Source organism: Pagrus major, chromosome 18, assembly GCF_040436345.1.
Source record: "Pagrus major chromosome 18, Pma_NU_1.0".
In the NCBI taxonomy this organism is placed as follows: Eukaryota; Metazoa; Chordata; class Actinopteri; order Spariformes; family Sparidae; genus Pagrus; species Pagrus major.
This window is the reverse complement of record NC_133232.1, coordinates 24,635,827-24,659,620: the sequence shown is the minus strand read 5'-3', so window position 1 is coordinate 24,659,620 and position 23,794 is coordinate 24,635,827. Positions and strand designations below refer to the sequence as shown.

Genomic DNA, 23,794 nt, shown 5'->3' with positions numbered 1-23,794 from the left:
CACTTTAAAATGATTGTTAATTCTCGTCTTACTCAACATTAGCAGTTTGCTAATGAACACTCCTCTTAATTGAACTTCATAGAAAACATATGACCCTGTCTGCATTGCATCAAGGGTTTTCTGCCTGAAGTAACATTAGACGTCCTATTCTTTACAGAGTCTGGAGCTTTTCCACTCTGTGGCTCTCCACTAACCATGACATCGATGACATTTGAAGCCTCTTTTCACATCACATGACTGGTATATAGTAGTGTGTGTTAGATGGAGTATGTCTCTCCACTTCTGATAGGCGTATCTGTAGTCAACGCCCAGTTAAAAGAAGCTTCATCAGTGTTTAATCACAGAAATATTAATCTCCAAATGTTACTTATAGCCATACAGAATAATACAAGTGCATATCTTAATGATTCAGGTTTCACTTTTATCATTTCCTACATATTAAACTGGACCTCTGTGAGGATTTTTGAATCATCATGTTAATCATCATGTAATTGCTAAGCAAAGCATTAGTGACCACTACTAACATGAAATGTAATCTCTCTGATGATGAGACTTCATGCAGGCAGATCTACTAATATCTTCAGTTTATTCTCAAAGGCTGATTGGTTGACAGGAAGTAAGAGAACTGATTGTACAGTATGTGTCCTCAAGGGAGAAATTTGTAAGATATGGCCAGAATTTAAGTTTAAAACAATCAAAATATGAACTCACATTATCAGCAGTGTGAAGAATCAACAGTGCTGATGTTATGTCAAAGACGTGTTGCAGAGACATCTAATATAATACTAAAGTTAGCATGCTAACAAGCTAACCCAGCCTTTTATACTTCTTTGTACCGCCAAAGGCGATAGTTCAATAGCTCACGTAGTTTCAGCTTGGAGATGCTGGGACACTTTCAGAATTCAAGTTTCTCTTTTGCCAAGACAAGCTCAATTGCTTTGTTTGTTAACTCATCATAAAACTCGACACTTCATGCCTCTCCTGTCCCCACCTACTGTGTCTTCACATGCCTGGAGTCATAGTCTTGGTCGGAGCTGCTGTAAATCACCTCCATACTGTATGTCCTGTCTTCAAACTGGCATCTGGCAGCCCCTCTTGTTATCTGAGACTGCAGTGCTGGCAGACTTGAGTCAGCAAATAGAACCACTTAGCTCCACGGCTAACTGAGCTACTTGCTAACAGCAGCTAGACGCTACCGCCAAAGGTAGCTACAGCAAAGAGAAGTGAGCACCAGTTAGAGGTTATGCTGCCCCCTATAGTTCTGGAGCAACCTTTGAATTATGGTAATTCCTTACAAATTACACCTTTAAATGGATTTTCATTCAAAGGAAATGAAACCCAAAATAAAGACCACAAGGTCCATGACTACATTATGATTCAGCACAATGTACAGATACATTTTATGAGCACTTTAAAAATGCAAACATCAGTCCAAAAGGCCACGAGTGGCAGGTGAGAGGTACAAGTGTAAAACGTAAAGCAGAAATAAATACAACATATGCTTTATGATTAAATATGTACATTTAAGCTTGAAGTAGCAGAGTAATTAAAATCCTGTTTACATTCCTTCAGTCACAGGAGAGAACTGAAACTTCACACACTCTCACTTCTTTTAAATCTTGGCACCTTATTGGTAAAAGACACAAAATACTGTTACATTCTTTCAGTCATTTGAAATGTTTTGATATTCAGTCTGCACCATACTGACTACTCACACACACTGTTACTGTAGTTATAGGTAAACACAGTAAACACTACTGACAACTCTGTATTAATTTCATTAACCACAATAAAGGTCCATTCTGCAAAATTCAACCCGCTTTATCCATATTCAGCCTTTTTCCTCACATCAGTAAAACCTGACAACAATGTATTGATGGTTCAGGCTGGTCACTTCTAAAGTCTCGGATCCTTCTGGTAGCACTTCTCTCTTCATGGTTGTCTCTCTTGTTATCTGCACTCCTGTCTTTATCTTCAGTACACCCCTCCTTCTGCCACTTTTATTCAGGAAGCACAACCTCATACGTCTCTGTCCCTCCCTCTTGAATCTGTCCCTCCATCCCACTTCCTTCATCTTCCTCTTTCTCTGTGTTGATCTGTGCCACTCCCAGTCGGTACAGAGCATCCCTGATCACTACCTCCCCAGGTTGGCAGGCCTTCACCACCTGGTTGATCTGCTGGCTCACGATGTCCCTGCTGGTGAGGAAATCTACCAGGCGGTTGTAAAGGTAGTAATAAGCGGTGTTGTTGAAAACCACAGGTACAGAGGAACAGTCCACGGATTTCTCCGTGGACTCCTTCTCAGCTTTGTCCATCTGTTCTGTCTGTTCTGCCCCCTCGTCATCCTCCTCTTCCTTTTCTTTGTTTTTAAGCTCAGCGATCAAGCTGAAGTAGGGCTCCAGATCTCTGCAGAGGGCCATTGAGTGGTGCTCTGACGGAGGAGCAGGAGGCTCCTGGGCTACTCCTGGAGGATGAACCAGCCAGCAACAAGATGATTTGGTGATGGGGTGGACCTGCTGGTTCTCTGCTACCAATGAGAGGTCGGCACTGTACGGCTGGTCCTGCAGCTCAGCACACGACACAAACTAAAGAACAAAAATTAAGAAAAAAAGATTAAAAACTGCTTAAAATTTACGTTTTTACCATTTCCTTTCAATTTTACATGACTAATGTTTGTAAATACAAAGAAGACAGGGCTACATTGAGGGCTACACATGTGACTTCCTTCATAGATAACTGGATTTAATTTCAATTGCTCACCTCTGGCTTTTCGAAAGGGTCAGAGAAGCAGCCTTGGTTCCTGCCCCACATCTGGGTTGCCAGTTCTGGGTACTGCATGTCAGCACAGAGTGCCACCTTACGGGCACAGTCACTGACATAGACTGGCGGCCAGTAGCGAGAGGATAGTAGGAGGTCTACATGGTCACGAGCCGTTTCTCCTCTGACCAAGTACTTGGAGCCGCTCACCACCTGGATTCAAAGAAAAATAGATGAAAGACACTGAAAACCCCTTCAAACTCTTAACAAAACATTTGAGTTTCAGTTTTCAAAGGTGCAATATGTAAGATTATTGAAAAATGTCAGAAATTATCAACAGAGAATGAAGAAATAACAGTGTTAATGTCATGTTAAAGACGTCATGTATTGTGTTGCAGAGATATCTACTTGAGTAAGCATGCTAACAAGCCCCACTCCAAAGCTCCTGTGCTTGCGATGTTACCCCTAAGCTATCGGCAGCTAGACTGAGCAGCAGTTAGCGGTAGTATGAATGCTACAGGTGGCCAATTGTTACATATTGCACCTTTAATGTAAAAATTTTTTTGCATTTGGAGCTTTAAAACGCTACAATTTCTGGTGAAACGACTGGTCAAAAGAATTACATGGCTGCTATTCGTACCTTGTGAGGACAGACCTTGGACAGCCTGCCGGCGGTGAGGTGTGTCGGGGGCTGTGGAGCCGTGGGGAGGCCACTATGAACAAGTGTGTACACGGAGATCAGGGAGGCCAGCAGCTCATTCTAACACGGGAGGAGACAGAGGAGGATTTGATTAAAACAATCACCCACACAGACATGAGCATACCAAAACGAGCAGAGATGAGATGAACACAAACTCAGAGTGATGAACAAGGAAACCGCTTTTCTGAACTTGCTGAAATACCCTTGAGCAAGACATTAAAGTCTTACCAGTCCTAGGGTGAGTGGGGGGGGGGGTTCCTCTACTTTGGACCAAGGACTTCTCACATGATTAGTGTATTAACTCAAACAGTAACACTTGTATCCTGGTCGTATTTTACAGTAAACGTGTTTGCTTCCAGTCATGAGCAATATGTGAGCATGATGAGCCCACGGCCACACTTTTTTTCCCCCAATCTGTTTCTCTCTCTCTCACACACACACACACACACACACACACACACACACACACACACACACACACACACACACACACACACACACACACACACACACACACACACACACACACACACACACACACACTGGAGAATACCTTAGGGACGTCTGAGGTGATGCTCGCCCCGCAGTGGTCCAGCATCGTCCTCAGCTCCTCCTCACTGTGATCTTCAATCTTGTCAAGTCTCAGCTGACCGTCATGAATGAGACGCACCAAAACTGATGGATCTCCTAAAACAGGAAATGAAAACAGTACTCTTAAAAATATGATTTTTTTTTTTTAGACCACATTAAGCCACTAATCACAACATAAATTTAGAGGGACAGTTAACCCCAAAAACATTTTTCTCCCTCTTACCTGTGGTGCTATTTATCCATCTAGATTGTAGTATGAGAATGTAAACTGTGTTTTTTTTTTTTTTTTTTTATTCATTTGAATTTGTTTTAAAGGTTTTCTGTTCCTTCTCTTTTCATTTTGTTATTCTTAACTTATTTTATTTTTTTTTAGCTTTTATTGTACTTTTTGTTTTTACATAAAGTCAAACAAAACAAACAGATATGGATCACTGAACATCGAAGTCAAAGTAATAAACACCTAAATTCATAAATAAATCTGGAACCTGACATCAAACTAGCTGTAAGTCTAGATGTGAGCAATTCTTTTTGTTTTTTGTTTTTATTTTCCCTCAAAGTCAGTAAGGCCGGGCCGCATTGGGAAATTTCAGAGTCGTTTTCCAGCAATACGGTTAGCGGTAAAACTACTAAAACCTAGTGGTGCAAATAAATAGGCCGAATCTTCAGTTCCGACATGAAACTGCCCTTGGCAAGGTCTGTGGTTTATCTTGAGTAACTATTTCTTTGGCGCTTTGAGCATCACAAGCAGAGTGCCATCTAGTTCCATTGTATTCAATAGAAAGCAGACATCTATATGGCTCCGAAACTCAACTCACACCAAAACAATATAGATGGATAAATAACACTTGAAGTAAGAGGAAAAATATGAATACATATTTTGATTCGTGGTAAACTGGCCCCCTGAGAAGAAATTCAAATACAGGATTTTTATATTTATAATATTAATGAGGAAATAATAAAAACTCTTTTCCATAACTAAATAAACAAGCTGTTCTCAGAGGAAAACAAGGTCCCCAGAACACTGTTTGAAGCTAGAAAGGTGGCAGGGTCTGCCAAATATAATTGTTTGAGTTTGTTTCGGCATAAAAAAAGTTGTGAAGTTTTTACTTCGTCTTTACTCTGTCTTCCCCAAAACTACATAGTGCACCTTTAAAAAAGTCCCGGTCAGATAGATAGTCGGTAGAATCAGGTACCTGAGGGCTGAGGTGGGTGTGACAGGACCTTGTCCTTCTCCGTGTTGATAACAGTGGGACTCCTCATAAGTGGGGGGATGAAGGGAGCGATGATAGAAGCATCCACCCGTGTGATGGGGATGTCAGTGGGGAAAGTCGCTTGCTCGATAGCCTCGCTTTCCATGGTGAGCCAGAAGTCATCCACGTGCACCTCATCGGAGACTGAGAACTCAGGCCAGGTGAACTGAGGACAGAGCCGAACAGACAGAGTGTTATTAATTAATTTCTCTGTGTGTTACATGTGGGAGAGCACTGTGTGGTTCTGTCAATGTTAAAAAAGCTCTTAGAATGTTATCTTGATTTTAGGCTTTTGGGCATTAATGTAACAGTAATTTACTCTTTCACCTCCACATTCTTCAGCTCCAGCACGTTGTTTGTGTGTCTCTGCGCAATCTCCAGCTTGGGAGCAACACCACAAATGCCGCAGATCATATCGTTGTAATCGCGCACTGTCAGACACTCAAAGGCCCAGTAGCCACTCAGGAGGAGCTCGTGAATTTGAGATAACTCATCTGGACTCAGGGTGTGTACTGATGCAAAGAGGAAGACACATAAAGAAACTTCATAGAAGATATACTGTAAGAGAGAGAAGATCAAAGATCGGAAAAGATTACAGTGCAACAAAGAGTTAAGGAATCCAGTATTTACCAGGGTGATTGGGGACGTGGTCTAATACTTTCCTGGCTGCCTCAGAGGGGGGATGACCCAGTTTGATACTGGCCCTGACCTTCAGAAACAGGTCCATACTAACCAGCAGTCTGTTCCCAATGTTGAACAAGCCTGTCAAAAAGAAGAACCACACAGTTCATGGAGGAAGCTGGCTGCAGGCCATACCGCAGTTTTTGTTTTTATTTTAATCTTGCTTAGGACGGAATCATTGCTGTTACCATGAATACAGGAGCAAAATATTGTCTAATGTGGTCTTAAGGCCACAAATGATAAAAACAACTGCGTGAGAAGCTTCAGCCAAGAACGACTCACTGTTGATTATACCAAGCAACAGAAAGCTTCTGTTAAAACACTAAAAATAAATGATAATAACAATGATCGTTTTTGCATTTTGATATCAAACTGTGCCATAATGATGTGTCTGTTTGCCCCATTAAGCAGCTACATATCAGAATGAGCTGGGCTTCTTTTTAACTATTGGACTGGTATTCATCAACATCCCCAAAAAACATAAAACAACTTGAAGACAGGGTTCCTGTAAATGGGTCTGAGAGGGTCGAGCAGTGGAAAATGTGTGACATGTTTTGGCACGCTCTTTTGGCCAATCAGCAAAACACTGACTGCAATTGAGGAATAGTCTAATTGGCAGCATTTGGTGAATGCACTCTAAAAAAATGCAGAAGGATCCACCCTGGAGCAATCAGTGTATTTCAGAAAAAGCTGAAACAGGAGTGATACTATGGCAAGCCCTATTAGCCTTTTATCAGTAGGGCTGACTAGCACTGATTCAGTTTTCATCAGGGGAAGTTACATTTTGACCAGTTAAGATGTTAATTTAATGTTTAATTTATAAAACAATTTTGACATGTTACAAATATATTTCACAAAAATTATACTAGTCTAATTAGTAATTAATTAATAAGTAATTCCTTTTTCACTTGTAAGAATATCCACTACAGATATCTACAATTGAATTTCCACGTGTTTAAAGAGGATTCTGACTAGTGGAAATGTAATGCCCCTTTCAAATATCAACAACTGCATTTTCGATTTCAACCCATGCCGGATGTCGCCATTTTGACAAGTGGAAATTTCTTTTTTGATATCTAAAATGCAGCTCTAACTAGTTATAGAAGAAACTGGAGATATCTCAAATATAATTTCCACTAGTACAAATACAATTTTTAGTAACAATTGTATTTCAGATATGTGAAATGCATTTCTAAATATCAGACATTACATTCTTATTAGTTACAATTCCAAGCTGACATTTCAATAATTTAAATTTGATGAGTCAGAACTAAATTTTAGGAACCTATCTACTTAACATTTTGGCTAGTAAGAAATTAATTATAGATATCTTTCTTTACAATTACTACTAGCTGAAATTACATTATGTATGTGTTGATTTTAATCTAACTGGTCAAAAAGCAATTGTTCTACAATCTACAATTGCTCTTACTACTACTGATTAAAAATTGAAAGGCTTGCCATAAAGATACGCATAATTCCCACCCACAATCTGATCTGTTGTGTTTGAGATATTTTGTGTGAATAAATGTACAGTCATCTCTGACTGCTGTCGTGGAAATTCTTTGTTGTTGGTGAAAAATGAAATAGAGACCTGTCGGCCGACAAAGTTTTATTTTCCTTGCAAAGAAAAGGTCAGTCAACACGCGAGTGGTTCAGGGTGGAGAAAGACATTTAATACAAAGACATCTGAACATTTATATCTTTAGGAAAAGCCCACCTCTTGGGTGTGGCTACACCTTTTGTTTGCTGTGGGGTCAGCCCCTAACTCAGGAAGTCTTTTCACCTTTCACGTGTATTGGCTTCAATATCCTGGGGTGTGAATTGAGGGGTCCAGACGATACAATTAACAAGTCTAGCATGTTGGTGAGGAAGTAGGAAGTTGGGTAAGATACACAAGAGGTTGAATTAACAAATGGCAAGGTCTAGACATTAGAATATACAAATGGGTAGCAGGCAAAAGGTGATTTAATATCTTGGGGGAGAGTAGGGTGTGCAGGCATCAAATTTACCACTACACTGCGCGCTGCAGGACAATGAACCAAGTGTACAAGCTGTTGTGAGTGGTGCTGTTTACCTGGATGCAGGTCAGTGAAGCTGTGCAGAGCCAGACACTGAACGTTGAGACACACTTTAAGCTGGAGAGAGGCGGTCTGGATGAGTGTCTCAGTGAGCAGCCAGCAGTCCTCTTGACCTGCAACGGTACTGGCACACACATAACACACATTAGGGAACAGGACATCAACACAATATGACAGAAAAACCAGACGCAGAATAGAAACAACAAACATTAGCCCACCTCTGCTCCCCCTTGTCATCCCACTACCCGTCCTCTCACCTCTGACCTCCTTTGAAGAGCGGATAGTTGCACAGTCCGCAGTGAGTCGCTGCCGATTCGTAGAACTGAGGCCAACCGGACTCAACCAGCGTCTCCGTCTCGCCGTTGCCATCCTGCTCCTGATCGGCTGTCTGAACCAGGACGATCTGCAGACTGTTTAGCTCCTGAATGAGGCTCAACGTTTCCTGGAGCTCGGTCTCGCTCTCAGGAATCTGCAGGGAACGTTGTAGTAACTGGAGGGTGTTTTGACGCTGGATGTCCTTCTGAGCAGGACTCAGGGGCTGGTATGGATCGAGCAGAGTCACAGACTGTGAAAAGAGAAAAAGAGAAATGATAAGAGCAATTTATCCATATTATATAATGTGAAAAAGAGTTTTGATGTGAGAGCTTAGCTTTAATAATTACTAAAGCTGAAGCTGAATTACTACTACAACTTTACGCAAACAGATTTACACCAGTTCTGCTCACTCGAAAGCCTTAGAGAGAAAACGGCAAAGATGAATGACTTGACATCAAAGGCCTCGTCATCAGTCTTACGTCAAGATTTATGACTGCTAAAAAGCCACTCGGGATCCTAGATTGGCTGGAGACTCGTTAAAAGGGTCAAGAGGTGAGAGATGCAGCTGGAAACTAATCTTACAGCATCTACACTTAAGAAGAATCTGGAGGAAGTAAGCTTTCACCTTTGTTTCCTTGGCGTTCTTCTGGGTCAGCTCACAGCCACATTTAGGGCACACAGCAGGTTTGTGTCTGTTTTTGTACATGTAATCACAGGACGGATTTTTACAGCGGCCCCTTCCTCGTGCTGTAGACAGTCCCAAATCCTAAAAGAATTTTAAAAAAGAGCAAGATTTACCGACAAATCAAGTAATCCGGAAAAGTCTAATTTGATGAAAAAATTGTGCAGAACATAGAAGTATACTGACAAAGCTGGAGACAGTGTGTTGTTGTTGTTGTTGTTGTTTTAAAGGCACAAATGACAGGATATTCACTCTACTGTCAGCCGGTGAAGACACAGGCTGGCTTCCGTCTGCTGGGACAGAAGAATCCTGCGGACAGACATGCAGGAAGTGAGGGTGATGAACCAAATCTGCATCTCTGCCGTTTCCATTTGTGTGTGTTTGTGTGAGTCAACCTGCTTGGCTGAGGTTGTGGGGACCGTCTGGCCGAGCTGCTTTAAAGTGTTTGGTTTGAGACCTGAGAAACTCTCTCGAGGAGCTGTGGTTAGAAAACGACCACATCAGAACATCAGAGAGCAGAAACCTCAGAAAGTAACTATTACAAACATCTCACTTCCTCTCTTTGGAATAAAGGTAGTTAATAATAATAAGCACTGAACAAACATACAACTGTATCCAAACTACTGACTGAAAGATTAATAAAGTATAATAAGAAATCAAATCAAATGATGCACAGTACCAGATGATGATTTATTGTTGTTTGCACTGTGTGATGTTCCTTTCTCAGGCGGGACAGTTACTATCTGGAGCAAAGTACGGCCTAGACACACAGATACAAGCCAATATGTTAATCCATATGGTGACAGCTTATGTTGACAACAGATATTTGCCTGTGTGCTGTGTGTTATATCTCACCTGTGCTGTAATAGGCAGGAAGGATGGGTCTCACAGGCCTCTTCTGAACAGTGGAGTTGATTCTGTCTCGACCTTGGACTGTCGCGCCCACGAGGCCGTCTTTCAACTGTCTACTCAATGACAGAAGAAGCGTATGTCAAGTGAGATACACAGTACACACTATAACCGAAACTTCATATTGTATGTTTCATGTGATTTGTGTTATGCCATCATAAAAGACTCTATTGTAGAGCCTGAAGGATATATCGGTCGGACAATATTATTGGCGGATACTGGCTTCTCATAGATATATCGCTATCGGCACATATTTCCCCGATATGAAAACAATATGAAGTTATTGTTTTGGTGAGCTGATGTCATTTTGGACAATAAAGTTTACCGTTAAACTCTAAAATGATGTTGCCTCCATTACATACGTACCTTTGTCCCAAGCGTTTGACTGATGTTGATTGATTGACGTTTATGTATATATTCTGTGAATATAAGAATATTGGCTGACATCGATATCAGAATTTCTTTACTCCCTAAGATTGGTTCTGGCCCCAAAAATCCAGTATTGGTCAGGCTCTATTCTACTGAATATACTGTAACTTGAAATAAGCATAAAACACCAATCAGGAAATGGTGTAAAGCACAGTTTTCACTCAACTGTCACTGTCACTTGGGTCCATGTAGCAAACACAACATGCTTAATATTCAAATCTGGGCTGACGGTACACCAATCATGGACTGTGGCAGTGAAATTTCATGGAAACTCACTTTGTCTGTTCCTGCTCCTTGGTGCTGCTGCCCTCTGGTGGCTTTCCAGCTGCAGCTGCGCGCTGCTTCCTGGGGCACCGCTGAACTTCTTTTTTGCTCCCAGTGGTGTTTGTTTTACCAACATCAGCATTCCCCTCGTGAGCTGTGGGAGGTGTGGGTTGGCAGCTTTCATTAGGCTTGGTTTCAGCTTTCTGTGGTTTGGACGCAGCTCCCTTCTCTGGTGTCTTCTTTGCCTGAGATATAAACAAAGGCAAGGTTACCTGACTTGAACCACAGGTCAAAACAGGAGGCTGAATCACTGCACTACTTTGCCTGGATGTTAACATAAGATTGAATATCGCTGATATTGCTTGACACTTACAGCGGGTATCCATTTTCCGCCCAAGTGGCTCCCACATTCAGGGCACGTTGGTGGCTTGTGGCGAGTGACATAAACAAATGAACATCCAGGATTTAGACACCTCCCTCGACCTCTCCGAGTGTAGGTCTTCACAGACTGCGAAACAGAGGGAAACATGGAAGTTCATGCCTCTCAACTGCTATTACCGCCTCCAATCATCAGATTTCATAAATCTAAGTAGTGACATTCCTGATTGTCTTTTTCTGTTTGCAGACCCTTTGCTTGCCAATTTCAGTGCTGACATTTATATGGTGGATGATTAATGTGGCTGCTTACCATTTTATATGAAGGTTTGGCACTTTGTTCTATGCTGGCTCCTACAGAGACCATCATCACTGGGCCCACAGAGCTGACACCTGCCAAAGACTTGTGCTCCAGCAGGTTCTGAAGTGAGAAAAAAATCCCCTCAATGCATTAGTTACGACACTTTTTTGTGACTAAAATAATGCTCACTGGTAGAACACTTAAGTCTCACCTGGGTGGGTATGATAGTAACCACCTGTGCATTTTCGCCCTGTATCTGCTGCACCAACGATCCACCATAACCACCACCAACAAATCTTGTTTCATTTCCTTTAAGCGTGACCTCACTGGTCGTAAGGTTGGCAGAGCCCTGTGAGACATGGGCGTCAATGGAGGTCATGGCTTTGGATGAGACAGAGGAGGAAGAGGAGTGTGTGATTCCTTGGGGGTCCGTGGGATGAGTCGCCACTGCTGTTTCTTCTGCTATGTCATCAACAACGACATGCTGCTCGGGTAGTTCCACCTCAGCGGCCAACCCAAGAGGTGTGAACTGAGGCTCCTGGGTAAGAGAGACAGAAGGCAGGCCTCCCTCCACTGCAGCCTCCAGAGAGTCCAAGCTCACCTCTGACTGAGAGCCACCCGGCTGGTGGTTTGACATGCAGCCTTTAGACAAGAAAAAGTAACTGGCTCTGGGGAGGATTTTGCGGAAGCCTGGCAGGTCTTTGGAGGGACTGAGGGACGGCTGAGGGAAAAGCACAATCAAGAAAATTGTTCACGTCTGTCCATAGAATCACTTTGACAAGTGAATTAGGCAACTGCCAAGCAGGAAAAAGCTACTTCATCTCTGCTGTGACACTTGATGCTAATTGGTCACTTCATTCTGACTTTATCTGTAGTTACATGAGCCAAATGTATTCATTACAAATGAAATCAATCCAGTTGACTACATGAGTTCTCTGCAGTAAGTAATCATAAAGAAGGGCTCTGATATACTAAACAGCTATAATGAAGCACTCCATCTGGACAAACCTTTTAAAAAGATTGGCTTTGTTGACTGCTTGGCACTGTTGTTAATTTACTTTATAAAGTGACACAACACTTTTTTCAGAATATACATCACTTTTCCTGAATCTATTAGAATTTATTTTACAGGAAAAATCTAATTGCTAAGTTTATCAAACTTTTTTGTAACTCATTTTGTACTTCAATTGAGTCTTAAATTATTTTTAGTTAGTGAGTTTCACTCGGCATCAACCATGATTCAGATTCTCCTGGAAACTATCATTAAACTCACAAGAGCTGACCATGGAAAAATATCTAAATAACCATTTTGCGCACCTTCAAATTTCCTTCAGAACAGGCCAATTTATTCCTGTTATAGACATGGTGAAGTTTTATTCTGAAGATCAGTGAAACAAAGGTTCTGCAGATGCTCAGATGCACTGGTTCACATATATATATATATATTATATATATATATATATATATATATATATATATATATATATATATATGCATATATATATATATATATGCATATATATATATATATGCATATATATATATATATATATGCATATATATATATATATATATGCATATATATATATATATATGCATATATATATATATATATATATATGCATATATATATATATATATATGCATATATATATATATATATGCATATATATATATATATATATATATATATATATATATATATATATATATATATATATATATACATGCATATATATATATATGCATATATATATATATATATATAGATATATATATATATAAAACTTGAGGATGTAGCTTACTGTGTTACTGTCTATGCCCTCCTTCTCAGACTTGGCCTTCTCCAGATAGTAGGCTTTCTCCGCCACGCTGAGTCTCTTCCAGCTCTCACTGATACGCTTGTTGATCTCAGACTGTGGCAGATTAGGGATTTCCTGTTGCATAATCTGGTGAACATCAAAGTAATAGAGCAGGAAGGCAGACCTAAGACAGACAGATTCCACATCTGCAATCAGTACAAGACAATGGGAGAGACATTTCTGATTTTTCTAGGTTCAGTCCATGGTTGAGACACAACAAAAGTTCTTTTGGACTATGTACATTACCTAGGCTTCTTGGGCTTCTCAACATTGTCTTCTTGAGCTTTGCTCTTCCTCTTTTTAGGGGTCGTTGCCTTCATTTGGTTGTAGCAGCTCTCCACCTCCTCAGTCACTTTCACAACGTCGAACACCTCTGCTTTCTCCATGACTTTCAAAGAATCTGGGCCCAACATGAAAATCGAATGGGGTTAGTTTGACTGTCCATGTTTGAACCTTCATGAAGGTTGAATTCAATGCAGGGAATTTGTATCAAATTGGATTAGTTTTAGTTATAATGGGAACATTAAAGCAACATTACGTAGAAATTGGCATTTTGGGCGATTTGGCGCCCCCCCACAATTTCTGAGGGCCACAATACTGTCGTAAATACAAATCCCAGGTCTGTAACAGTTTGTCAGATGTAATGTAGGCGCTAACTACAAACAAAACTCATTACATCATAACAATGTTATGTGTTGAAAACTATGTAACGTATGTACACAGTGCAGAAACAAGTGATAGGGGGGCGGAGTGGCTGAGACAGAGACACCATTCACCCTGTTACAAGACACTGACCATCAACATGATTTAGAAGCTGTGATTTTAATGAAAACAAGTTACATAATGCTGCTTTAAATGTATATTGCACTGTATAATACTGAGCTTTAAACACCCCAATTTGAAGCTGTACAATGTTTTAATAGTAGGCCGTGGTTGTCTGAATGTCAGTCGTCTGCAGAGGGAGTTTATTATAGCCCAGTGCGAGGCTGTATCACAACTGACGAGAACCAAACACAGATACGTTGTCTAATAAAAGAAACAGAAAGTAGGACAGTGTGACTGCGAGCTGGATCTTCATGCGCACAGAATAACCCTACAGTGTCTGTGTCCAACTAAAATACCATGGGACAAGGCAGTGAGTGAGACTAATAAAGCGTTGGCATGTTAAAAACACTGGTCCTTCCATGCTTTAAAAGTAGGTTTAATGGCGTGTGTTTATACTGCCTGCACAGTCACTGAGTTATCCAATGAAATGCCGTCTTATTGAAGCCTTACCTACGACGACCCGAGGCGCTACAATCTGCTCTGAACACCCTTTAGAAATCGCCGAAAAAGTCAGGCGTTGTGCCGACGATCAATTAAAGCTGAAATGTGTCTTTGCGTCATATCAAATCAAGGATTTGCGATGCATAAATGTCTGTAAAGTAGCTTCGTTTCTCGTCGACCTGTGGAAAAAACATGGCGGTTTGTTGCTATGGTCTTTAACCAATCAAATGCCGGAATAGACAAGCGCCGGCCAATCAGGGAGGACGTTTTTGACACGTGAAAGTAACGCGTGCGCCCTGCCTTCAGAGAGTGAACATTGCGGCCAGGGACAGGCGCCGTTTACACAGTTAAGTGCCCCCAAGTAATGAAAACACATCAGTGGTAGGCCTGGAGCAAGACAGAGTAGGATCAGTGGTTGTGTGGCCTAAAGCCAAGCCCATAAAATACAATAAAAACATCTACTTTATTCAACTATATTGAATAAAGATGTTAAAATGAGGTACAAATGACATAACAAGTAAAGAAATAGAACATAATAGAAAGACATTAAATGATGCATGCTGATTCATGGTCTAGTGCAGTCACATACAGGAATGAGAGGCCTTTTGTTAATGAAATTACATACACTTTGCAAATGTAATAATGACTTTACAGTATACTGTCTCTGTAATACCTTAAAAACCCAACCAAAGTAAAATAATTCATTATGAGTAATAACGTGGAAACAGCGTGCCAAAATCTAAAGTAAAAGTACCATTAAGGGCAGTGCACATCAGAAAGAATACAAAAAAATGTGCATCATTTTTGTTTGTTTGTTTTTCTCTAAGTGGTAATGAGGTATTTATGGGACGACAGCAGCCTTCTGCTCAAGAATATCACTGATTAAAGGTGGTGTCATGTGAAGAACAATGTTTTTTGGAAATATAGAACAGACAGCTCTTTTTAATGCTATTAAAAACATATTTTATATCACAAAAAGTAATGCCAGTTCCTGGGATAAGGAACATTTTTGCACAGAGACACAGAAGCAGAAGGGATAGGCTGTATACTGTGACTAAAAATTTGATAAATTCACTGTAACCCTGATGAGAGAGGATAATGACGGCCTAATTAGCTGATCCACCAAAACACTGTTTTTGGACTAACACTTTATCCAAAAACAAATATAGCACGCTGTCACTCCTTGAATATTTCTGCTGAAAGTTATCGTTGATATATTTAGTATTTACTTCTGAGAAAGAGGTTTTCATTTGAGTCCTTGGTGCTGTCTTACAGAAAAGGTGAATACCTCAAAGGGAAAACAGTCTTAAATAAGCACAGAAGTGGTTAAGGGTATCAAAACAAGTATTATTTGGGTTATATGCCTCCATGAGCTGCCCCCAAGTTCCAACCATAGTTTTTATTTATTACCAGTTGACCCAAATATCCTGAAAGACAAGAAAGGGGGCTTTACAATATTTATTTACGCAGACCAGACTAATCGAGCTGAAACAAACAACGTGTGTCTCAGGCTTATGAGCCGAACACTGATCACCGCACTGAGCAAAGATGGCGGATGACAAGGTGAGTGAGTTCCTGTGCTCTCGATATAAATGCATTAATTTCACGTGTTTCGTCAGATGACAGTAACTGAGGAGGAGGACGAATACACTGTCCGTCTCAGCAGTGGTTTGCTGCAAAATTGAGTCAACGGGACCGTAATGACGTCTAAATTAAATTGCTATATCCTTGAGCAGGCTAAGTTATGTAGCCACCAATTTAGCTAACCAGCAAACTTTGAGAGAACTGGCTGGTTTTTTGACCAGAGAAGCTCTTCATGGGAAAATCTAGCAACTGTAAGTCAACTTTAGGTTATATTGACCAGTGAGGTTAGCCGCCCTCGGTTAACATCGAGGTCACACGCTGTTTTTTCTAATACAAATGTGCATTTCTTGTTGTTTTTAGGATCCACTGAAACAGTTGAGAGATCTGACGCAGCTCAGAAATCAGTTGGAGGACATCCAGAAGCGAGTAGAGAGCGAAGTTTCAGTGGGAATCCCTCAGGTAAGTTGTTGTCGATAATTGACTTCTTCTTTCCTTCTTTCAGCTTTTGTATTATTTAAACTAGAATGCATTTCTCCTCACTGAAGGTAATGAAATAGAAATAAATAAATAAAAAATACAGTTTAAATATCTTTCTCCCTTCCCTTGCCCTTTGCTCAATTTGGTCTCAGGACTGCCTTGTTTTGTGATTATTTTGTGTTGTTATATTGTCAGGGTTGGGAGGGTAACTTTAAAATTTTATAAAATTAAAAGTTACTTATTAGTCAATAACCTAGTCGAAGTATCGCCATAATAAAGTAATGTTACTTGTTTACTTTCTGTTACTTTTGGATACCTCAGTACCAAACATATGCACATAAAGACACAAGATATCAATAAGATGTCTTTTATTTAATCTTCATTGTATATTTGGTTTCATTTGAGAACAAAGTTATGTTGTGTGAGATTTGTCAGTGTTGTCAAGTGTGCACATGTGCATTTTTACAGACTAGTATATCTCTCTTTATTTAAAAATTGTAGTCCTGCTAGTAATCACATTTTTACTAAATCTATCTGTAATGGAAATATATATATTTTTCTGTAACTTTAATGGAATACAGGTACCTTTTAGCAAATATGTTCCCCAACTCGTACTGTAAATGTGTTCAACTTGACACTTTCTGTCATTTTTCTGAGCTGGGACTGTGCTGAAAACCCTCCTATGTTTGTTCTGCTCTTTTAGGGAGGCTCACTTTTGGGATCCCCGTTTCTGAAAGGTTTTCTGGCCGGCTATGTGGTGGCCAAACTACGCTCCTCTGCCATCCTCGGAGTGCTGCTGGGAACAATGACTGGCATTTATGCGGCACAGAACTATGACGTGCCCAACATTGAAAGGACCGTGAAAGAGTATATGAACAACTTGAAAAAAGGTCCAAAGTAATTTGGCCTGACTACTACTCTTGTCAGTGGCATAACGGGCTCAAGAGGAAGAAATTTTGTCGTAGCTGCTGGCTTCTCAGTGGCTCATGACGGATCAGCCTGCAAGATTTCTGTGTAGACCGGACTATGGAAGTAATGTTATAACTGGAATTTTATTTGGTTGTTTGGTTGGCTGGTTGGTTTTTTGTTAAGTTGTTGTTTTTTTATCTGCATTTGTGTTTCAGGTTCAGTTAAATACGGCAGTGTTTCATTTCCACTTTTTCTGTTTGATGTTAACAAGAGTTTGTGCCTACAAGGTTTTAACGTTTGGTCCATCACATTTCATTACTTGGCTTCGTTTTTCTGCCTGGAGCAGATATCTGAGCCAGTTAAATTTTGAATCACTCATGTTTAAAACGGGCGCTAGTTCAGCAAACATTTCCTACACCTTTATTGTTCAAATAATTATCTATTTACAGAGTTATAGAGAGAGTAGTGCATCCAAGTATTTTATCATTAATATTTAAATTGTTGAGATTTATAGCTGTTTAGTTTAAAACAGCCAGAATGTGAGGGTTTTTTGCACTTCCATTAATATTCAGATTTGTTAGAAATTGTTTATTTTGCATCATTAAGGATGATTGTCATCCAGAACGTTGGGCCCAGGTCCCCGGCGAGGATCAGGAGACAGTGGGTGAGAAGGATTCAGTGGGGTGTCCTCTTTGGGCTGATGGTCCTCATTTATGGCTCTCATGCACCGCTCATCACTCTCACCAAGGTAGACGGTCAAATCCCTTTCAACCCCTCATCATGTGTTGTCATGATCGAGTTAGCCAAGCTCCTGATTTCTCTGGCAGCTCTTGTTCTAACTGGAGGTACCTCTGCCTTACTTGCCCGTCCACCTCTGGTCCTTGTAGCGCCCTATGCGGTCCCTGCCATACTCTACGCCCTCAACAACAACCTGGTGGTTCTCATGCAGGCCTACATGGACCCAAGTTCATACCAAGTCCTGTCTAACTTAAAAATTGCCTCCACTGCTCTGCTGTACTCCCTCTGCCTGGGCAAGAGGCTCCGGTCTGCTCAGTGGTTCGCTCTGGGGCTTCTTATGAGTGCAGGCGTGTGCCACACCTACAGCAGCCTGGATCTAGGAGACCCTGAGAGGGCTGAAGCCGAGGAAGGTCCCAGGCTTCATATCACAGCATGGGGGCTTTTCCTTGTGCTGGTGTACTGCTTTGTTTCAGGCCTGGCAGCAGTGTACACAGAGAGAGTGCTGAAGAGCCAGAAGCTACCCCTCAGCTTGCAGAATCTCTACCTCTATGTGTTTGGTGTGGCCATCAATGGACTCTCCTCCTTCTCCTCTGTAGGGAGTGAAATGAGCTTTCTGGAGGGATACTCTGGGCTGGTTTGGGTCATTATCGCCGGGCAGGCAGCTAACGGACTCCTGATGTCTGTGGTGCTCAAACATGGCAGCGGGATCACCAGACTGTTTGTCATTTCCTGCTCCATGCTGGTTAATGCTCTCATGTCTTGGGCCATCTTAGGGCTGCAACTCACACCTTTTTTCCTCCTTCCCGTGTCTATGATTGGACTGGCAGCTTACCTTTATTACAGATAATAAGGTCTCCAAATGAACCACACGGCTCATTGAAGCCCCAAAATAACTCGACTCATTACAGTCTACCTACAGTATAACCTCTGTGTTCTAGTTTTAAAGTTTCAGATGTGATTTTTTTTTTTCTTTTTTCCTGCCTTTTGTTTATCTGCCTTCTGACTTTGACATCCAGAATTCAACACGTGTATTTCATTGGTAACTAATAATGTCAGCTGATGTCTAATTTGACAATTTAAACCCAGTTGCCAAAACAAATGTTGTCAGTGCACGTTCACGCAAACCACAGATATTAACAGACAGTCCGCTCATACACATGAAATCTGAACATGATATGGCATCCTACAAATGTTGATATGATGGGTATGAAGCATACAAATTTAACATGTCCATGGTTTGCAGAAATGTACAATGCCAACATTTTATTCTGGCGATTGAGCTGGATAATTTACATCACTTATTTAGCTTAATTTCTAGTTCTGTTACACTGTTGCAAGTAAATTTAAATAAAAAAGCAAGTCTGGATTATGATATCTTCAGTGAAACATATCTGAAGACTGCTGCTATTGTCATTTTTTTGTTTTGTTTTGTCATTTTCTGCCAAGAACAATGTCAAAGATAATATCAAAGTGTTACACAGTGTGTTAATGAAAACCAATAAATTGTCAAAAAACTGTTTATTTCTCATGATTTACATGAGGCATACTGATTCATAAACATCTTTTAGTTTTATATTCATTGTTGTTGGGATAAAGGCTCAGCCTTAAGATCACCTCGCACAGCTAGACAATCCTTTAACTCTCCCAGTGCTGTAAAAAGAAAAAGCAGAATGTTTAAACGCTAATGGGAGGAAGAATCATCTCTTAGCACTCCTGTCACATTTAACCTCAGACATTAGATCTGTAATAAAACAGCCAGTCCAGCAGAGGTAAGGAAACATACACTGACCTTTACGGAGTTGTTTGTTGTCAGCCTGCAGCTGCTGGTTCTGGGCAGAGAGGTAGACGGCATCCTGCACAGCCTCCAGCAGCACGCTCCTGTATCTGCCCTCTGACATCTTCCTCTGCTCTTCACTTACCTGACGAAACGCTCTGAACACCTACAGGAGAGAGCAGTAAAACAGATAACAGAAAAACATAGGGGTGATACAGGTAGGAGCTCAAGATGCTTCTTTACATAAACATTTTATCAAACAGCTGCAGTTTAACTAAACAAACTGATGATTATATGATATATGAAGTTTTTAATCAATTTTTTGTATCAGGCATCTGTTAAAATACTTATTTTTCCATGATCTTTTGTATAATCTGCCTGATAGAGCTGTTTTAAATTCATATATAAGTTAAACAGTTTTTAGGTTTATTCTTTGTGTGTGTCGTACAATATAGAGCACAATTATGTCTATTATGCCCTCAGGCACTCGTCATAACTGCCATTCATTGTATCCAACACTGTAAACTCTGCAATACATTAAAGGTGCAATATGTGGGAAGTTCATTTGAAACATTCAATAATTAACTAAAATTATCCACAGCATTTGAAGAAAAACTGCTTTGTTCATGTACTGTATACTAATAATATGTGCAGTACAGATGACTCATGCAAATATATTTACCTCCTATGTGTAAACTGAATCACTATCTATTGGTAAAAGACTAGTAAAGGTCGTACTAAATAAATGAAAAACGTGATGATAATTTGAATCAGTGTTCTCTCACTGATCCAACAAACCTTTACCTGCAGGCTCTCTTCTCTTAAACAATGCAGCTCTGCTTGGTGTCTGTGATATTGATCCTGCAGGTCTCTCTCAGCCTGCTGGGCCTCAGCGCACAGGGCCTCTATCTGCAGCACCAGGACCTGCCTCTCTCTGGTCAGCACCAGCAGCTCTCTCTGGGGGCCTTCTGTCTAGCAGGAGGAATGGATGAAACCATAAAAAATGCAAGGAAATCAGAGAATTAAGTTGCAAATGCAGTGGTTTCCACTGCCCACCGTAAATCTAGCCTTGCATTAATTTGAACTGACTCAGCATCCTCAGCTAAGATAGATCGCAAACTGAATAATGTTAAACAACAGTGCATCTCATTATCTCACCAGCTCCTGTGCCAAGTCTCTCTCCATCTTCTCCACCTCCTCCTGAATTAATCTCCCACGGTCCTCCTTAAGTTGCCTCCTCCGCTCCTGGGCTTTGCTGTATTCCAACTGAGACTGAGCATTAAATTGGCAAAGTAAATATCTCAGTGTGGCTTGCCCACTCTCACACAAATATATCTTATTCATGTCTCTAAGAGGGTATTCACAAAGCCTTGTAAATACATTATCCAATCAGATTTATAGGTGTGCAATGTTATATCTATAACGACAGGAGTACGATGGAGTGTGTTACTTGTTGACAGAGGTCAGATTTTTCTGTAGCAGCCCCGTTCTTCAGTGTCTCCTCTCTGAGAGCCTCCCTCAGTTGCTGGATTCTTGCCACTCTCTCCTGGACTTTGTTTACATCCCCTTTACCCTCTGTGGATATGAGAAACACACATAATATCATTGACATCCTTACATATTGAAGTTGGCACATTTTTCCTATGACATATATATTGTAGATAGAGAAAACAACCTCTTATATTTATCATGTTTTTATCTTGTATTATCTTGTTTTATCTTGATTGTATCTTGTTTCATCTTGTTTTATTTTGTTAATATCTTCCTTATATCTTGTTTTTCTCCTGTTTTAAACTTCTTTTCTGTAGTGCTAGTCTTTTAGAGTTACCAAAAATAATTTCATATAAGCCTACAATGACGAATAAAGTGTCTTATGTTTTTGTCTTACCTCTGATATGTTCTTGCATTTCTTGTTTCAGCTGCTCTTGTAAATATTTCATCGTGTCTGTGCTCTCTCTATGATCACTGCTGTGCCAGTTGCTATTTGGGGTCTGACAACTCTGCCAAATCAGTGCAAAACATGGTGGAAACACATTTTCATAGTTTGTTATCATATTGCTGTGAGGAAAAGTAAACAATTCAGGTAGAAACCTGCGTTTTGTCTCTTGTCTTCTTTGACTCTTCCCTCCTCTTCTCCCACGACTGATTCTTCACAATCTGTTGGAGGGATCGGCTATGAACTCAATTAATCCCAACACAAGGTGATGAGAAAGTACGGTTTAGTATCAGGCTCAGGATTACCTGCAGGTTTTGTGTGAGCTCGGCCAGTCTGTAGGTGTTGTGAACCTCATCTTCCTCCTGTGTCATCATCCTGGTTCTTATCTCCATGATGTTATCTCTGATCTCTTGCTCGGTCGCCCTTGGGCACCAGCGATTAGCGGTGGCCTTAGTCACCAAACTTCTCGCTTTCTGGGCCAGAGCTAAAGCAGAGTGGGTCTCGTCATCTAGAACACCTGATGGATAAGGGAGTCATTGATATGCTGAAAGGATTCTGGTTCAGTTGATATTAACGGACTCAGAGGACCATTTACCTTGAGGGTGAATGCAGTAGACAAGTACCGTCTTGCTATTTCCTGTTAAAGCATCATTTAGGAGACAATGGAGGAGTTTGTCGCTTGTTGTGGCTTCACGCTGGGTTTGGTCCAGAACCTTCACTAGTGGGTTAACTCTGGAGAGTATTTAATGGAAAAGGAATGCACAGGATTGTAGTGAGGTGCTGATCACTGGAAGTTGACTTTAGAAAAGAGAAGCAGTGTTGCACACTCTGGCTTCATATGCATTTCTCTGATTGTTGATCTAGAAGAAGGCCTGAGGGTTGAAACATCATCCAAACAAACAACCGGATACACCAGATACTAATGTAATGTATTTGCCGGTACTGCCCAAGAAATCAACATACTTTACTGTTGCAATAATCAAACTACAACTTCAAAAATGCAACTGCCAACTGGACTTCACACACAGTCAGCAAAATGTTTTCCAAAACATCGATACCTATTTTTCTGTTTTCTGAGGTGTATTCTGAAACTGTTCCACATCTATGCACACGCACCAAGTGAATATAAAACTAGACTGAAATAAAATCCTTCCATGTCAGAAGCTCTTGAGCATAACTTTGTTTTTGGGAATGATAAATGACATCTTCGTTCTTGACTTGACTTGACAAATATTCCATTTTTCACAGACGACATTTTGATTTTTTGCTCTTTGATTCACCAGGAACAGTTCAACCACTCACCGGCTTAAAAATGACTGCAGACTGATTGTGTCAAACTTAGTGAGTCATTAATAAAGTCTTACTCAGCTGTAATAATCTATCCAGTCTGCAGATGTCAAAACACACAGCGCGCAACATTACAGATAGACTTGATTGCTAGAATTTCTTATCAAATTTCTATAGAAATCATGATATCTTTATCAAGAATTTGTTTTGCCATGATAATCGTGTATTTTCAGAAAAACATCAATGTTATTAATACATTGATTTGATTGAATTTATAGAATTAGGAAGACTAAGATACTCTTTACACATCCTGAATGACTGGTGAGAGCTGAATAAATGACAAGGGTACCGATCCAAATATTAAAGGAGACATATTATGCTCATTTTCAGGTTTATAATTTTATTTTGGATTACTGCTAGAATAGGTTTGCAAGCATCTTTTTTTTTCCATACTGTCCAATGCCACAGCTCTGTATTCCCCCTCTGTCTGAAATGCTCTGTTTTAGCTCCTGTCTCTTTAAGGCCCCCCTCCCAAATACCAAGTCTCTTCTGATTGGTCAGCTCACACACACCTGAGTCAGCACTGCTTACAACAATGGAGCAGCTGCGCTAAATCCATTCTTACA

The 23,794-nt window shown here is 40.5% G+C and overlaps 3 protein-coding genes across 3 annotated transcripts; 2 read left to right on the top strand and 1 right to left on the bottom strand.

Annotated features, from left to right (window-relative positions):
- Nucleotides 1-1,291: 1,291 nt before the first annotated feature.
- On the bottom strand, nt 1,292-14,624 carry hmgxb3 (HMG box domain containing 3). Its single transcript, XM_073487728.1, has 21 exons — nt 14,473-14,624; nt 13,444-13,597; nt 13,141-13,321; nt 11,547-12,056; nt 11,348-11,455; nt 11,033-11,167; nt 10,672-10,904; nt 9,913-10,022; nt 9,737-9,817; nt 9,453-9,535; nt 9,244-9,366; nt 9,001-9,141; nt 8,318-8,625; nt 8,057-8,184; nt 5,929-6,060; nt 5,626-5,810; nt 5,242-5,464; nt 4,011-4,144; nt 3,398-3,517; nt 2,761-2,970; nt 1,292-2,585 (listed from the first exon to the last, which is right to left on the bottom strand). Exons 2-21 carry the CDS (start codon nt 13,581-13,583, stop codon nt 2,001-2,003), a joined length of 3,870 nt encoding a protein of 1,289 aa, XP_073343829.1. The 5' UTR covers nt 13,584-13,597; nt 14,473-14,624; the 3' UTR covers nt 1,292-2,000.
- A 1,347-nt stretch (nt 14,625-15,971) lies between these two features.
- On the top strand, nt 15,972-19,561 carry LOC141013866 (SLC35A4 upstream open reading frame protein-like). The gene is made up of 3 exons (XM_073487753.1): nt 15,972-16,026; nt 16,408-16,506; nt 17,228-19,561. Exons 1-3 carry the CDS (start codon nt 16,012-16,014, stop codon nt 17,423-17,425), a joined length of 312 nt encoding a protein of 103 aa, XP_073343854.1. The 5' UTR covers nt 15,972-16,011; the 3' UTR covers nt 17,426-19,561.
- Nucleotides 18,041-19,561, top strand: LOC141013865 (probable UDP-sugar transporter protein SLC35A4). Its single transcript, XM_073487752.1, has one exon. It carries the CDS (start codon nt 18,041-18,043, stop codon nt 19,016-19,018), a length of 978 nt encoding a protein of 325 aa, XP_073343853.1. The 3' UTR covers nt 19,019-19,561.
- Nucleotides 19,562-23,794: the final 4,233 nt, after the last annotated feature.